Raw genomic sequence first — 18209 nt, 5'->3', positions numbered from 1 at the left:
AGAGTAGAGAGAGAGTGGAGAGGGGTGGGGGTGGTGGTGGAAGGGGGGGGGGGGGGGGTAGCGATAGTGAGGTGGAAGTGCAGCTTTTCTCTCCTCTCCTCCTCTCCTCTCCCTCTCCCTCTCCCTCTCCCTCTCCCTCTCCTCTCCTCATCCTCTCCTCAGAGTGTGTGCTCAATTCAATCTCATCTGACAAAAAAAGGGGAGTTTAAAGATAGATCTGGCGGCAGGGTCTCTTTGTTGCCTTTTTACATTTCAAAAGGGGAGGCGCAGGGAAATGAAAAAGCTCTGGGAACAGGAGAGAAAGAGAGAGAGAGAGAGAGAGAGACACACTCAAAAAAAGAATTTCTCTTTCCCCTTTCAGCTCCGCTCTGAAGGAAGATGGCTTCGTTTTGATGTGTGGTGGTTGTGTTTACACAAAATGGTTGAATTGATACATTGATCTTGTTAAGCTATTTACTGCTGCAGGCACCACCACATATTTGGCGGGGAGGTGGTGGGGGAGGGGGGTGTATACTGTATATATATATATATATATATTTATATGTCACGGACGAATTTATACCCGTGTTGATTTGGAATATGTTCAGAAAGGCGTAACGCTGCATTATGTTTACATTTGAGAAAAACGCCACCGAGACTAGCGACAGTCTGTCAGGTGAAACGCAGTGCTGTCAGTTTAAGGTGAATAACATTGTGTTCATGAAGTGTTGCTTGACTGAATGCGTCTCGTTGCTGCTTGAGTTTTGGATTCTCTGTGGCAGCAAGCAAGCCAGCACAGCGCCATCTGGTGTCCCAACTCAGCCATTGTGTGCAGGCAGGAAACAATGGCCCTCATACTGCTGCCGATGCTCTGTGTCAGTGCTGCCATGTCCGCTTGTTATAAGCGACTTTGGGCTTATTTTTCTGGTAGTTGTGGGTTGCAGTTTTTCGGGCTTTGTTTCTAAAGTGTAGTTGCTTATGTGGACTTGTTTATTGATGCTGTTTAAACCAGTCATTCTCTTACATTCTCTTACATGTAGCCTAAAGGACCTCCATCTGAAATATTTTGTGCCAGGGACCCCGTTACAAGATTTGAGTAGTTTTATTAAAGTTTTTTTTTTCAAATAGCCGATGTATGTGTATAGGTTTAAAGTGCTCAGTGGCCTTGTGGTTAGAGTGTCCGCCCTGAGACTAGGAGGTCGGGGTTCGATACCCGGCATACCAGCGACCATAAAAATCGGACCCAATGCTCTCAGCATCGAGGGTTGGATAGGGTTTAAATGCCTGTGACATACAGTACTAACGTCATGTCCAGGGGGTTTACTTGTACATCCAGCTGCCTCACGCTACAGAAACAGGAGATACCGGTCCGGTAGACCCAATGGCTCATACAGGCTTACTTACTTACTTACTTACTTACTTAAAGTGCTCATGTGGCCTAGTCGCTTGTTCTAATAGACCTGGTTGCTTATTTCTCTCGCTAAATCTGGCAACACTGAACCCAGTGTTCATGAGACATGTTCGAGACGAGTTCCAACCACGCGGACCAGTCCAGACCTACTTCTTCTTCTACTCACAGAATGAATTACATCTAATTATTAAATACCTCAATTATCGAAACCGATAGCCTCACGGCGCACCTCCAGACTCGGAATTTACAGCCCTATTCTGTAAATGTCTAAAATCGAATTAACTTTTTACAAGGTGTCATCTGTGCCTTTTTAAGTGGTGAAATTGAACCCCTCCCCACCCCCACCCCCCAACTCTCTCTCTCTCTCTGTCAGACACACACACACACACGCACACACACACACACACACACACACACACACACACACACACACACACACACACACACACACACACACACACACACACACACACACACACACACACACACACTCAAACGTACACACACACCTCATAATGAGAAGCCATTATTAGGCCGTGATTGGAGCCGGGGTGCCAATATTAACAGTGGCAGTGCCGAGGCAATATAGCCACGGTGTTTAATACCTTGGTAGATAGGTCATATATTATAAGACAGCTGCTCTGCTATTTATAATTAATAGCAATTTAGTCGCGGCAGAGATGTGACGGCAGCTATAACTGAGGGATCTGCTTCTAATGAGTACAAGATTCAAAAATCAATGTCAGGGTGACATTGTGGAGTTTTCACATGCATGGGGCGGCATTTGGCCCCGAGGAGACTTTTCCGTATCGATATCAAGCCCTGGTATGTTGTGATGAGAGTTCTCAGGTGGTGTCGCGCACCGGGAAATCGCAGATCTACACGCTCACAACGCGCCCGGAGCTTGTAGATCTGCGATTTTTACGGCGCACGACGTGCCACGCAAAACTAAGTCTCTACTCTTTAAAGGCAAAGTGAAGCCCTACAGTAGTAATAGATATTACAGGTTCTTTAACCACCTGAACTATACCCCATATTCAGCTGGGGAACATTAGCCAAAAATAGCAGATATACTGTACAGGCTCACAATGCCTGTCACGTTGTGAGCTTCGGCTATTCTTGGCCAAAGGGATTTGGTGTAGAGGGAAAAAAAATTTTTAGAGCACCAAAACATCATAGTTTTTTACATGTTGTGCTAACGTAGCGCTATAGAGTGGGGAGGCTCCTTTCACGCTGTTCCACTAATCACAGATAGGGACGTTAGGGCCTGAAGACACTTTTCAGTCACGAGATTTATTTGGACTTTTTCCTTTGCTTTAACCCATTAAGACCCGGAACATTGTGTGAACTGTGTTATTTTAAGATGTCTAATAGAGTTTATAAAGGGTCGTAAATCCTGCTCTATGTTAATTAAAACTATTTGTAGTTAAACAGCTGAAAACCCAGTGTAAAAAGGATGAGACGAAATCAAAGGCAGACACAGGCTGGTTCTCAAATTAAAAGGTTGACATTGTATTAAGAGAAAGAATCCATCCACGAGGCACCGTACAGCAAAAGTATCTCTCTGCTATTACAAAGACAGGCAATAGTATTTATACACAAGTTGGAGTCCGGACATCAGTTATGAGGTGGATCCTAACGATTGGTTAAGACCCTCAGACGTCAGATCATATCTGATGAGCTGTCAGGCATCAGGGTGTCATCATAATAAGTTGTTGTTCATCTTATAGTATCCTTGTGTACATCTTATGGTTTCATAAACAAGTTATCCCTTCGATATCATAGGACATGTGGCAGGTTTATCTGTGACAGGGTGACAGCTGACAGAGTACATTAGTGACGATGTCAGGTCATACAGAGATATAGGTCATGTACAGAGATACCGGTCATTAGGACATTAGATCACAAAGCGTTGACCAAGACATGTATTTACTGATTGGAAACATATGGAGCCGGCACCAGATAGCAAATATGGAGGTGTTGTTGCTTTGTCATAGATGGTCAAGTTAACTCCAATGAGCTGTTATTGTATTCCTCCAGAGATAATCAGTGACCTTGGAGGGCCTGCGCTCTGTACAGCTCAAAACACATGCAGTCTCTAGAGGAAAGGAGAGACCTGATACTAGGATTAGTTTTGTCCAACCTTGAACTTAATAAAATCATAAGATTGGTAGGCAAACTTGAGTTATGCCAAGATGGCACACTAAAATAGGATATGATGGCATATATATCAATATTGTCGACAAAAGACATAGTTTTAACTCTAACAAGTCCCCAGTTCTTGTGGACAAGATTGGTAGATGACGTCAAAATAATATGTAATTAATTAATTAATATAAGAAAACAGATACATGTAGACTTAAATACCTTTTTAAATTGTATTAAAGGACTATAAGGGCAAAAACAAATGTTTCATTGTTCAGATAACAAACACATTTTTACTTCTTCAAAAGGACTGTATTGTTTATTAATTTGGAAGCAAAATGGTTATATTTCATGAGTAAATAATCAGCGTTAGTAGGATGAAATCTTACATAGACTTATAGAATAATTAGAATGGTCAGTGGGTTCTATATGCTGTTAAATGAGAAAAATGACATCACCTCATAAGTTCCCAGAATAAGGTATTATGAATATGAACAGATCTGTCAAACCTTTCTTTATTTTATTTTATTTTGAAGGCCATCCCTTGGCAGGATCTGAATTTTTTAACTTTTAACTTTTCCTGAAAATCCCACAATGTATGTACCACCAGGAACTTTAGCCAACATAGTCTTGTTTCCAAGAAGCTGTTGTTTAAGGTCCCGCCCCCAAGTGTGTATAGGCTCAGTCGAATTTTAGCCCTACTTCTCCTTGAAGCAATACTGTGGGTAGATATGTTAACCCTAAGCAAAATAATTTATGGCGGGAAAAACTCACGTGATGCCTCTTTACTCACACAGACGTATAGGACCTACTTTTCCTCTTTGAGCAGTCGAGAGGAGAGGCTTCTGTCACTCAATTTAACCAGGAAGATTATTTAATCTGTAAATGAATTAAACACAGAATTACTGTGTGTAGAAAGTGTACATGAAATGTATTTGACAAAACATAAGCAGTTTAAAACAGTCAAGAACTCTTGAAAAATAAAATACAAAGGTTTTCCATCGGAGTTTGAGACCCTCAGTCTCCCCTGGGGAGGTTTTGTAAACTTCGATTACTCCTGGGGCAAGATCTGAAATGGATGAATGTGACTAAGACTGTAGATTAGTATTTATCGTTAAATGACAATGATAAATGACAAAAAAACTAAATCAAAAAGATATTAATCAAATCACATTTAAATCAAGTTAATCAACTATTCACATTTAAATCAAATATTCACCAACTCCCTCCTCTTGACACAATACCATATATATTCTATATATATATATAAAGTGTGTCAGAGAATGAATTTGCTGATGTGAATGAAAAAAATAAGCAAAAATGAAAAATGAAATAGGATTTTTTTTTTTTTTTTTTTTTTGTAATAAAATTTACATTTTTGAAATAAAATGTAACAATAAAAAATAAGGAATAAACATCTTTGTTCTGAGGTACCTTAGAATTAGATACGGTACACAAAAATACCTAGAAATGAAAACTTTCCCCCAAAAAAAATAGCAGATCGACAAGTTCAAAAAAAATGTTTTAAGTTAAAAATGATCAAATATTTAAAAACTTTTTTTTTTTTTTTTTTTTTTTAATAAATCAAAATGACGTTATAATCTTTGTAATATTATGTGTTAATGTTTTCTAAATAATATTATAACATATTGAATCTTATAAGGGTTAATTTAACTGAGATGGGTTAAATTGAATTCAATGGAGGAATTCAATGTCGTTAGGATGATATTGCCATAGTTATGTGTTAGTTACCAGGGAAGCTAACACTGCCTGTAAGGAATTATATGGGTAATGGAGTAGATAAGAGGTCATTTTGGAATGAGTTGCCATAGCAACGTGGCTGTTACAGACCCTAACGGAAACGGAAATCTCCACAAGGGATTGTGGATATTGGAGTTTGCTTAACAGTTAAAGTTAATAAATTGGATGAACAAACTCATTCACATATGCTGATGGTGCTGACATTATGGCAAAAATAAAGGAAATAATATTTATAATGGGCTGACAGTAATAAAGCTATAAGGGAGTTACTGTAATTGGAAGGAATGGGTTAAAGTTATATTGAGCCCAATGGCCCTCACAAGGTCAGAATGTTCTCATAACAATTCGGTCACAGACTTTTCTGAGACAGTAAAACTGGTCTAAAATGAAATCCTTGGCATTCTACAAATATAGGGTGAAAATTTAACATGAAGTCAAAAATGAGTTGGTCAACGAAGCAAAAGGGTGGGATTCTGTTATGCCAGAAAATATTTCCCCGTCGCCAAAGCAGAACCCCTTCTACCAAAACAAAATAAAAACTAAACCACTAACGAGAAAAGAAAAAAAAACATTAGATATATAACTTAAAACCAACCCATCAGAAATTGAACTAATGAATGCCAAATAATCAAATGGAATTAATACGCTGGTGTGCCCTCGGTGTCGTGGAGATACAGGTGCCAAGTCCTAATCACACATTAGGCACAGCAGAGAAGGAGAGAGCAGCGTCATAGGGGTCATAGGTGGGTGTCTTGCCAATACCAGGGCCCCAAAACCAGCAGGGAGGATAGACACTAAACACGAACAAAGCAACATTAGTGAACAAAATCAACAGTGGTATGGGGTGTGCACATACTGTAACATCAAGGACTAATTCTGTATATATTTGAGTACATTTTCTGTTAACAATTGAAAGTGGGACCCATATAAATGGGAACAAGACAACAATGTGAGAGATTAATACTAAATGGGTTAACAATCTGAATTGTCTTTGGTAAATATAAATGTAACAGGTATCAGATTATTTCAAGATGGGTATTCATAAATACTATATTGACACATATCATATTAGAACATGGTCAATATATATATATATGGTAATATTTTCATCAATTATAAAAAAATATATATATATATTATTTTTTTTCCCAAAACAAGCCTTCATAGTATAATATTATAGTGTTAATGTAGTGTTCTCTGTGAGCAATTATTAATCATAGCCTACTTTGTTATGAGAGCAGTTCCGAACAAGAGAATGTAAACAGATAAGAAACTGGAGAAATGAGAGGCAGAGAACCTAGGATGAATCTAATATACTTAGTAATGGGTAAAGTAACAATGAGGAATAAGTGTAAGACTTTAAAACCAACTTTATATAAAATAAAATAAAGTTATTTAAGTGAATGGATATGAATTAATTAAACTAATCAAATTGTACCAGGATTCATGAAATGCAAAATAGCAGATCTACAAGGACTAATTCCTTTTAAGTGTTTTAAAAGTTAGGACACATCAATCAATTTCATCTATGTTCTTTTCAAATTCATCAGTTTGAGGCCTGTGTGGCTTTGTCCGTTTAAAGGGAAGTTCATCATTTAGGTTGTAACACCTTGCCTGGGTATGTCCATATTTTCCACAACTATAACACTGCATGGTCTTATAATCTCGACGCGGGGCCTGACTTGTATTTTGTGAGCCCTGTGGCCCAAAGGTTGACTGGGTGTGTGATGTATTACCTTGATTCCATGGTCCTGGTTGGTTCTGCTGTCGGTTTGCCCCGGATCCCCCGTTGTGGTTTTGGTTATTCTGTGGTGCCTGTAGGCTGATGTGTCCCTCCCCAGTAATCACGGCCTGTAGTTTAGCCCTAGGCTTTGGTTCGGCTATGCAATTGTTGTAATACTGAGCTAGAGTAGTGAGTTCCTCTGTGGTTTTCATTTTCCATAAGGGATCATTCATAGTGATGGCCTGTTTTAAGTGAGGGCGTAGAGCCTCCATTAAGAGGAGGTTAAACAATTTCTGGTAGCCCACCTGGCCACTGGTTAGGCCTGAATGGCGGTTAAACTGGGTTTTAAATTTCTGAATGAATTCCGAGACATCCTCTCCGTCTTTCTGCTTGATGTCGGTGAGGACAGATAAATTAGTGTTAGCACGCAGGAGACCTAGTGCGTTCCCTATCATTTTGTTTACAGCTTCCTCGTGGTCTACCTGTCTTATCATATGGGGTCTCTGTTCGTCCAGAGCTGGTGGCTCGGTACGGAAACATTGGATCGCACGGCCATGTAGGTCGAGGAGGTGGGCCCCCTCTGAAATCTGATGTGACATGGCTTTGTGGCTACTTTTTGCAATAAGGTCCCTGACTTCCGTAGTGTTAAGCTGGTGTTCTATTATCTCTGCTTTGAGCGCGGTCTCCCACCCCTCTGGATTGTCCTGAATATTAGGTAAAGTTTCTGCAATGTTCTTAATATCTTCAGGAGACCATTTCATGTACCTATAAGCCAAATTGCCACCCCCCTGTGTATAGGCAATTAAGGGAGCAATCAGTGTTTCTATCTGATCTACTGTATGCTGTGCAGTAAGTGATTGTGTAGGGTGCGTTTTAGTGTTAACCCGACGTTCATGTAAAGATTTTGATCTCTTACTAGTGCTTGTGTCAGATGGAGGAACGTGGGGTCGGGGTGAAAGTCCTGAAGGCTCACCGACAGCAGGTCCAAGCACAGGTCCAAGCAGGTCCACATCCTGAGAACGTGGAGAAAGAGTAATTTTTGTTATGTCAAACAAGACCTCGTCATCATCCTCACTTTCAAACATTGACTTATCAAATGAAGTTATGTCAGTGTGAGTGGTGTGCTGCGCTTTTTTACCACTGGTGGGTCCCTGTCTGCTGAGGGGCCTTCGAGGTCCCTGTGACGGGGAAAAGATATTTCCCATAATGCAAAAATGTAATTATTCAGACGTGACTAAAACGTAAAAGACTGTGTTCAAAATCTATTTAGTATCTATCAAGAAGTGGGTGGGCTAGTGTAGACAATTGACCTGTTTTACTATAATTATTATCCCCTCAATTACTGATATAAAATTTAAATAAAACAATTCTGAGCGAATGCACGGCTTGTGGGAGAGAGAGAGAGAAACAGTGACAGTGACTACAGATTGTTGACACGTTCAAGGGACCGAGAGAGTGAGTGAGTGAGATAAAGAGGCCGTCAGCCCTACCCAAGGTTAAATACTTCTGTCTGTGGCCAAGTGGAAGGTTTAAATGACTAGTTTCTAGTTTATTTAAAATACTCAAATCAGCAGGCTGTGTCTTATCCTAGGAAATAAGTAAATATCATACAAACGGTTCAGTGCTGATGTAGGGTCTGATTGGATGAGATGCCTGTAGCTGGTTTTAGTGATACAGAGGTTGCCTGGAGCAAAGGTGGCTGGTTTCTAGGTAAATGGGAATGAAATCAAATATTAAAAACATATATAATGTTTTAATTGACCAAAGGTAGGAATAGAACAAGATCTAAATAATAGGACAGTATGGTCTTATTAGTTTAATATCTAACCTCTGTCCTTTTTGATTCATGATCTGCAGCTCATGAGTCAGAAACGGAGTTTGGCTAGTATTAGTGACTTTGGATGGGCTAGCTGGGTTCAGTATTGGTGTATCTGGACTATATTACTATATTATATTATATTATATTATATTACTATAATAATTCCCCTCTGATTGGCACACACAGAAGGTATCTGTGTGTGTCAAGGTTTAATTGATTTACAAAATCAAAGTAACATAGGATACAGAATGTCGGTTCTGCCTGAGTCATAAAATACAGAATGTCGGTTCTGCCTGAGTCATAAAGTACAGAATCTGGGTTCTGCCTGAGTCCTAAAGTACAGAATCTGGGTTCTGCCTGAGTCCTAAAGTACAGAATCTGGGTTCTGCCTGAGTCCTAAAGTACAGAATCTGGGTTCTGCCTGAGTCCTAAAGTACAGAATATGGGTTCTGCCTGAGTCATAAAGTACAGAATCTGTGTTCTGCCTGAGTCATAAGTTGTGGTACCAAAAAATAAAACCAAAAAAATGAAATAATTACATGTAGACAAATCTAATTTTGCCTGACAACTAGTTTACAAAAGATTACATATATATATATATATACACCGCACATATACAAGTCAAGTAAACAACACCTAATTGTTGTCAATTGAACAGGCAAATGCATATATATATATATATCTGTAACCCCCTATCCAAACAGATCTGAATACATGTATCTATGTACAACTGCAGTTAAAAACAAAGGAACAAATGTACCAGGCAATAAATATCTATGCACACACTGGTAGACACATATGAAGTGGCTGATATGCGCATATATATGTATTGACAGTATCTGTCCAAAAGATATAACAACAATACTGATAACAATTTTACAAATATATATATATATGTACAAGTACGGCCAATGAGCCTCGTGTTAAAGTTAATGCAATGTCAAAATTATAAGTCAAGGAACTGAACCAAAAGGGAACCTGTGTCTTGTAGTCAGCTGGACGGAGAATCCCCACACGTTTGAGGAATGTCTGTGAGCCGCTTGTCTCCAAAAACAATATTTAAAAAGAGGCTGATTCTAAGATAGCTGACCGGAAAGAGTCCTCGCGCGAAGAGGAGTCGTCCGGAGCCCCTCAGAGTCGACCGAGAAAAAAATCTAAATTTTTAAGGCTGATTCTAAACGCACCGTCCGAGAAAAATATTAATAATAATTATGATAATAATGTCGGACAGGCCTTTAACCGTTCGAAGGACCAATTAATAGAGTTTATAAAGGGTCGTAAATCCTGCTCTATGTTAATTAAAACTATTTGTAGTTAAACAGCTGAAAACCCAGTGTAAAAAGGATGAGACGAAATCAAAGGCAGACACAGGCTGGTTCTCAAATTAAAAGGTTGACATTGTATTAAGAGAAAGAATCCATCCACGAGGCACCGTACAGCAAAAGTATCTCTCTGCTATTACAAAGACAGGCAATAGTATTTATACACAAGTTGGAGTCCGGACATCAGTTATGAGGTGGATCCTAACGATTGGTTAAGACCCTCAGACGTCAGATCATATCTGATGAGCTGTCAGGCATCAGGGTGTCATCATAATAAGTTGTTGTTCATCTTATAGTATCCTTGTGTACATCTTATGGTTTCATAAACAAGTTATCCCTTCGATATCATAGGACATGTGGCAGGTTTATCTGTGACAGGGTGACAGCTGACAGAGTACATTAGTGACGATGTCAGGTCATACAGAGATATAGGTCATGTACAGAGATACCGGTCATTAGGACATTAGATCACAAAGCGTTGACCAAGACATGTATTTACTGATTGGAAACATATGGAGCCGGCACCAGATAGCAAATATGGAGGTGTTGTTGCTTTGTCATAGATGGTCAAGTTAACTCCAATGAGCTGTTATTGTATTCCTCCAGAGATAATCAGTGACCTTGGAGGGCCTGCGCTCTGTACAGCTCAAAACACATGCAGTCTCTAGAGGAAAGGAGAGACCTGATACTAGGATTAGTTTTGTCCAACCTTGAACTTAATAAAATCATAAGATTGGTAGGCAAACTTGAGTTATGCCAAGATGGCACACTAAAATAGGATATGATGGCATATATATCAATATTGTCGACAAAAGACATAGTTTTAACTCTAACAATGTCTTTGGCTATTCAAAAATAGCAGATATACAAGCTTGTAGATCTGCTATTTTAAAAAAATCTAGATTTTTTTTTGCAAATCTTTGAGAATATATATTTTTTTAAACAGACATTCTTTACTCAAATCTTTCCTTCTGGGGGGTCCCTGGAACAACATATTTTGAGATGGGGGTCCGCGGCCAAATACATATCATTTCGGGGGTCCTTGACATGGAAAAGTTGGAGCACCACTGATATACACGAATCCACGGAGCGCTGCCCTGCGCGCAGCCATTGCTGCGGTGTCAACGCTCCGCGGACGCGACACCGCAGCAATGGCCGCCTACAGGCAGCGCGTCTGTGGATTCGTCTATAGCAACATACTGTAAGGATTTAGAAAACTCTTCTAGATGTAGATGTATTTGGCCGCGGACCCCCATCTCAAAATGTTTTGTTCCAGGGACCCCCCAGAAGCAAATATTTGAGTTACAAATGTTAGCTTTAAAAATATATATATATTCAAAGATTTGCAAAATTTTTCACGATTATTTATTTTTTTGCAGATCTACAAGCTCATGAGCTTGTAGATTTTTTTGAATAGCCAAAGAAATCTAAAAATGACACACATGCATTCCCGGATTTAATGGGTTAATCCCTGCGTATGATGTTATGGTTTTGTAGATTTCTTTTTCATGTCAAACATAAATCATTTCTCCTATACACGGCATATCACTGTGGCAAATGGCTATATCTTACAATAGCAAATGTAGCGCGTTGCAATGTATGGTCTCTTTAGGGTGGAAACCTCAGACTGTAATGTCCAAAAATACTTTTTCAGGATTAAAATTCAAAAGCGTCAAAAGAAGCCGATCTACAAGCTCGAAACGAGGCTCGAAACGAGGCGCGAAGCGCCGCGTTTCGAGCTTGTAGATCTGCTACTCTTGATGCTTTCGTGTGACGCTGTGGTATGATCAAGCAGGGTATTAATTTACGGGGGAAAAAAACCCACAAAAAGTTAAGAATATGGAGATAAGACGTTTCTGCCTGACAGCAACCATATATATTATCTGCTGTGCAGACAGAGTTGCCGTCGTGCACTACAGTGCACGTGTGTCAGTGGTGCCCTGGAGCGCTGGGGGGGGGGGGGGGGGAGGGAGGGAGGGGGAGGGGGGAGGGAGGGAGGATTACACCCAGAGACTGTCTTCTTATAATAAGACTGGAAGACATTAAATGTCATATCAGAATGCTGCTTTTTATAGGCTAACACCTCAGCTGGGCTACTATGGAACCATCTGTCTGTCTGTCACACTCACACACTGTGTGTGTGTGTGTGTGTGTGTGTGTGTGTGTGTGTGTGTGTGTGTGTGTGTGTGTGTGTGTGTGTGTGTGTGTGTGTGTGTGTGTGTGTGTGTGTGTGTGTGTGTGTGTGTGTGTGTGGTATATGTCGATGTGTGGGTAGGTGTGTGTGTGTGAGTGTGTTGGGTTGTATGTTCTGGTTTTTATATTGTATGTGTGTGTGTGTATACAGTATATCGTTGCTGTCGGCCAGAAACCTTGTATCTCCATGTTTCAAATGAATGCCCTATTGTCATGCAAGAGTGTCACACAAAAAATAGCCAATCTACAAGCTCAAAACACATTCGCGATGTGACTCGTTGTGAGCTTGTAGATCAGCTACTGTATTTCCACTATTTTGAAATGTTTTTAACCCATTAAGACCTGGAACGCATCTGTGTCGCTTTAGATTTCTTTGGCTATTCAAAAATAGCAGAAAAATAGCAGATCTACAACCTCATAGTGCGGCACCGAGTGCCGCACTATGAGGTTGTAGATCTGCTATTTTTGAAAAATGTTGGGGAAATTCTTTTATGATTTAGATTTTTTTAAAGAATCGCCCCAGGTTACACAGAGATAGTGTGTGCGTAGTGTGTGCGTGTCTACACCAGACAAAGATAGTGTGTGTATTGTAAATGGTGTGTGTGTGTGTGTGTGTGTGTGTGTGTGTGTGTGTGTGTGTGTGTGTGTGTGTGTGTGTGTGTGTGTGTGTGTGTGTGTGTGTGTGTGTGTGTGTGTGTGTGTGTGTGTGTGTGTGTGTGTGTGTGTGTATGTGTGTATGTGTGTGTGTTTCATCTCCTCTTTCATGACACCGGACCTCACGCTGAGCCACTGTCATGTCTCCTCTCCCACCGCTTACATCACCGGGCGCAGCGCTTTCTCTCATTGGTTGACGGGCTCCTCTCTGGGACGCTCCGGTTTATTGGTTGTTCTGGTCCGTCTCTGTCCTGCGGGGTCAGACCGGGAGACAGACAGACAGTGTCCCACTGTGTACACTGTCTGTCTCAGTCAGTCACAAGGTCACAGGGTTGGGAATATCAACCCTAGTGAGGACAAGTCAAGCAGCTGGCTATCCTTGGGATCCTTTTAGGATTTTAACGATTACGGTGCATAACGATTGCCTCTTTTTCCTGTTTTTGAGAATTAAGCTATTACCCGCCAAAAACGTTTATAAACGTTTTTCAAAAAATATATATTTTTTTTAATTCTAAAATTATTCTTTATTTTTGGGGTTTTTCCGTTTTTCCGTTCTTCACAAAAAAACAGGAGATAACGTGATCCAAAGATTTGCTGCTCCATTCACTTCAATGTTAAAAAATAAACGGAGAAAATTTTCACATTTTTCCTATGTTTTCAAACATCAAACAACAAATGTGAACGAGGTCGTGATGACCTCTTGACATTTTTTAAACCACACCTGAAAACCTTCAGTGATTAGCAACCATCAGGGGATCAATCATACTGGAGATAAATATTCTGTGACTACTTGAAAAGGTATGAAATCGTTAAAAATGCTGGCAGAGGCTGCAAACTGTTTTAGAAAACCCCTGGCAGTTTAAGTGTTAACGGTCCGATTCCTTAACAGTTCCCTTTAAAGGAGTAGTTCACCCCCAAAAAATCTTATTTTCTATCATTTACACACCCCATGAAGTCTTCAATTCATGGATTTTGTTTTTATTTTTGTCGCATTCCTGAGAGAATAATTGATTACCATTGGAAATATGCTAATGTAGTCTCTTTGAGTCTCCTACCGGAGAGACCGCCAATCGCCGGTCATCAAATTATTGTCTTAGGAATGTGAAAAAATAAATAAAAATCGCCATGAATTCAAGGCTTCATGGGGTGTGTAATTGATGGAAAATAAGATTTTTTTTGGGTGAACTACTCCTTTAACGATTCAGATGGCCTTTATAATTTTTGATAAAGCCCAACAGCTTTTTGATTGCAATGCCCCCCCTAACCCCCACCCCACCCACCCACCCATAAACAAGAGCTCAGTCAGTCAGAGACAAGCATCAGAAACACACTTCCTTCCGACGTCTTTCTGTCGGCGTGGTTTTTCCTTGTAGATGTGTTTTCCTTTAGACGGTGGGGTTTTTGAGTCGACACGATCCCACAGCTACTGCTCTCTCTCTCTCTCTCTCTGCTTGGTTGTTGTTCTGTCTCTCTGGTTGATGCTGTCTCCCAAACGCCCGGCATGTCGTGTCACATTTGTCACCGCACGACTCTGTGACAGCGATGTGTTAGCAGGGCAGAAGTTAACCCGTTAAGACCGGGAAAGCATTTAGATTTTATTTTATACTTTAGCTATTCAAAAATAGCAGATATACAAGCAGATATACGAGCTTGTAGATCTGCTATTTTTTTTTTTATCGTGGAAAATGTGCACAACGTTGAGTATATGTATTTCAAAAACAAGCATTTTTTAACTCAAATCTTTGCTTCTGAAGGTCCCTGGCACAAAATATTTTGAGGTGGGGGTGGTCGGCGGCCAAATACATATCATTTTGGGGGTCCTTGACATGAAAAAGTTTGAGAACCACTGATATGCAGTAGAAACATACGTTTTATTATTCTACCCGAAAACTGGTTCAGAAGACTCCCTCAGGTCTTAATGGGTTAAAGACAGCGTTCTGAACAGCTACACGGCCCTGGCACAGCGGTAGGTACTGTACTGTAGGCACCAGGCAGGCAAGGCAAAGCACCCACATTCTGTTTGGACGAGGCAGATTGACGTGTTTTTTTTTTTGTGTTTCGACACCACGCTTCACTACGCTGCCGAACGTCGAGGGACGCGACTGACTCTTCTTGTTGCACGTTTGAAATGTAATGCTATACCTTTCCTGGGCGTATTGAGTTATTTAACGTTACATTTCCTGACGTGTAGAGTTATGTAACCTTACCTACAAGGTAAGGCTTTTGCGCTCTCCTGACTCGAGGCTTTCCAAAATTTAACAGCCAGGGTCCAGAGGCCAGCATTATTATTATATATATTTTTTTCATCCAAACAGCCTCAACGTCCCTTTGTCAGTGTGTGATCCTTTTCTATTATTTGTGAACTTTGACTTAAAACATCTAGACTTGATTAACTGGAACCTGAGTTGGCTCTGCACTTGCACCGCATTTTTCTGTCTAGCTCACAACGCATCACGTTGTGAGTGTGACGTAGCCTCGCGTGGCCAGACAATATCACACGACACACTGCGTGGATATTAGTCTGGTCCCTCTCAGTGATAGATTTTTTTCGAAGGGGCGGGTACAAAAAGATCCAGACGGACTCTATTGGTTAGACCTAAAACCAATCAGAGCAGTGCTTCCTGTTACGTCACAAACAAGCGCCGGTGCTGAAATAGTAAACAACGAAAGCTAGCTCCACTCGTGTTTAGTCTGGTAACCAGATGAAACTATTCTTAACACATCTTTCTTTCCAACAAAAGCTTTAAGGGCAATTGTTTGTTCGTCTGTTAGAAAATAAATGTTTTCTAACGCGTTTACTACCGATGCTATGGCGGCGTCCATCTTTGTTGTGAAAAACTGAAAATGAGTCTCCTGCATTGTACGTCATTGCTCCAAATAAGGTAATAAGCCCGCCCACATTTGGATACTGGGCCCTGATTGGTCCCTCACGACTTCGGAGGGAGAGAAATAAAATCTCTATTGAGGGGGGCCAGACCTAATCTGCTGAGGGCTAAAGTGCAATGCAATTTTGCAAAGGCAGATTCGTCTGGAACCAGGCTAAGTGTGACGTGTTGTGAGCTCGTAAGATTGGCTATTTTTGGCTAATGTTCCCCCTCCAGAACATGGATGCCCAGGGTTCAAGTGGTTAACAAATAGATAGCATTATACCGTTCATCGGTAACAACCTTTCCAAATCACCTTCTCCTCCTACTAAATCCTTTTCCATTATTGTCAGTGTGGCAACTGAGAAAATGGGTCCAAATGTCAGACCCGCCTCCCTTTTTTTGTATTGTAAATCGCCAGCTTTGATCTTCTCTTGTTGCCTCCATGCTGTGCTACATGGTGCAACACAGCGCTCCACCCACACTGTTGCGTGCTTCAGGTGCGCTTTGAGCTGTTTTCTATTTTTTTACCACCCATTCCCGCCTGTATGTAGCAACTACAAAAACACACTGGCTGCCCCGCTCCCGCGAGACTTGCGCCGGTCCCCCACACGTAGTATTGTATATGTTGATGAATTGAATACATAGGTTCACAATGGAAACAAGTCCCCAGGACTTTCTTTGTGTAATCTTTTTAGCCTTAATGTCTTAATCTAATGATATTTATCCTAGGGTCTAATCCTTAGTAAAACCCTAACAGTGTACACGCCAGGAAATGTAAGGTCCACAAATAATAGAAAAACACTCGAGGGGCACGGTGGCACGGTGGCGCAGTCGGTAGCGCTGTCGCCTCACAGCTAGAAGGTCCTGGGTTCAATTCCCGCCGGGGACGCTGTGGGCGCTGGGGGCGTGTTCTCTCCTCCGCGTCATCAGTGCCCATACCCTAGGTGGGGTTGGTGAAAGGGCCTTTCTGTGTGGAGTTTGCATGTTCTCCCCGTGTCTCCTAGGGTAGTTAATACCCTCACAAAAACATGCAGTAATCCTGGTCACTATACTGCCTCCCCCTGGCCAGCCAGGGCGCCTGATGGAGGGGAAAGGAACTGGTTGGAATAACGTGTTCCTTCCACGCGCTACGTCTAACCAGGGAACCTCCCCCCTGTCAGGTGATAAGAAGCGGCCTGCTTGCTCCTCATGCATTGAAGGAGGCATGAGCTTCAGCTTGGGCTCTCCCTAGGCTGGCAGAGGGAGAGTAGTGCCCAGGATTACATAGGCAATTGGCACTGGGTGAAAAAATATGGGTTACAAAATCGTGGGATAAAAATTATTTAAAAAAAAAAGAAAAGGACACTCTGACAAAGGGACGATGAGGCTCTTTGGATGCAAATATATTTAAATTATAAAAGTGAAAAAGGTGACACACAGAACGGACATTTCGGCCCTCTGAAACGTCCGTTCCGTGTGTCACCTTTTTCACTTTTGTAATTACATTTTTTTTATTTTGTTTGCATCCAAAGAGCCTCTCAACGTCCCTTTGTCAGTATGTGAGCCTTTTCTATAGCAACACACACACACACACACACACACACACACACACACACACACACACACACACACACACACACACACACACACACACACACACACACACACACACACACACACACACACACACACACAGTGTGTGTTGGTTAATGTGAGGTGTCAGTCAGTGCTTCAGGGCCTGGATGCTGCTGTGTGATTGTAATAGCAAAAAGCAGAGGAGGGGGGGGGGGCTGAGGAGGGGAGGACGAATCAGGGCATGTCGATAGACGGATGGAGGGATGAGGGATGGAGGGAGAGAAGGATGGAGGGATGGAGGGGTGGATTCATCCATCCCTATACCCACAAGCCCCCTGCTCAGCGCGTCCAGTGACTTGGTGTCAGCAGTTTGTCTTGTGCATAGCTAATGACAGACTGCACCTCTCTCTCTCTCTCTCTCTCTCTCTCTCTCTCTCTCTCTCTCTCTCTCTCTCTCTCTCTCTCTCTCTCTCTCTCTCTCCTTCCTGCAAATGAGATTTTGCCTGAGGTTGTAGAAAGTGCAGCACTGTACAGGGAACAAGACCTGTGTCTGTCTGTCTGTCTGTCTGTCTGTCTGTCTGTCTGTCTGTCTGTCTGTCTGTCTGTCTGTCTGTCTGTCTGTCTGTCCATGTGACAGAGTGGTGAAAGGATCAGTGAAGCAACAACAACATAAGAAGAGGCGAGAGACAGAAGAACTATAAAATAACAATAAGTGCATCACCAATTAATGACAAAACTTGTGTTTCATTGCGTTCCACATCGTCTCTGTCGGGTGGAAACC

At 41.3% G+C, this 18209-nt stretch overlaps 1 protein-coding gene across 1 annotated transcript in view; it reads left to right on the top strand.

Annotated features, from left to right (window-relative positions):
- Window positions 1-8055, top strand: part of LOC308074655 (uncharacterized protein) — a gene marked incomplete at its 3' end in the record, with an annotated part of 139570 nt that extends 131515 nt beyond the window's left edge. The window contains exon 4 of the mRNA XM_080414162.1: window positions 7939-8055. Within this exon, the coding sequence (XP_080270288.1) occupies window positions 7939-8055 (117 nt within the window). The remainder of the gene's footprint in view (window positions 1-7938) is intronic.
- Window positions 8056-18209: the final 10154 nt, after the last annotated feature.

Source organism: Gymnoscopelus braueri (assembly GCF_963280865.1).
Source record: "Gymnoscopelus braueri genome assembly, chromosome: 19".
NCBI classification, from domain to species: Eukaryota; Metazoa; Chordata; class Actinopteri; order Myctophiformes; family Myctophidae; genus Gymnoscopelus; species Gymnoscopelus braueri.
This window is presented reverse-complemented; position numbering and strand designations above follow the sequence as displayed.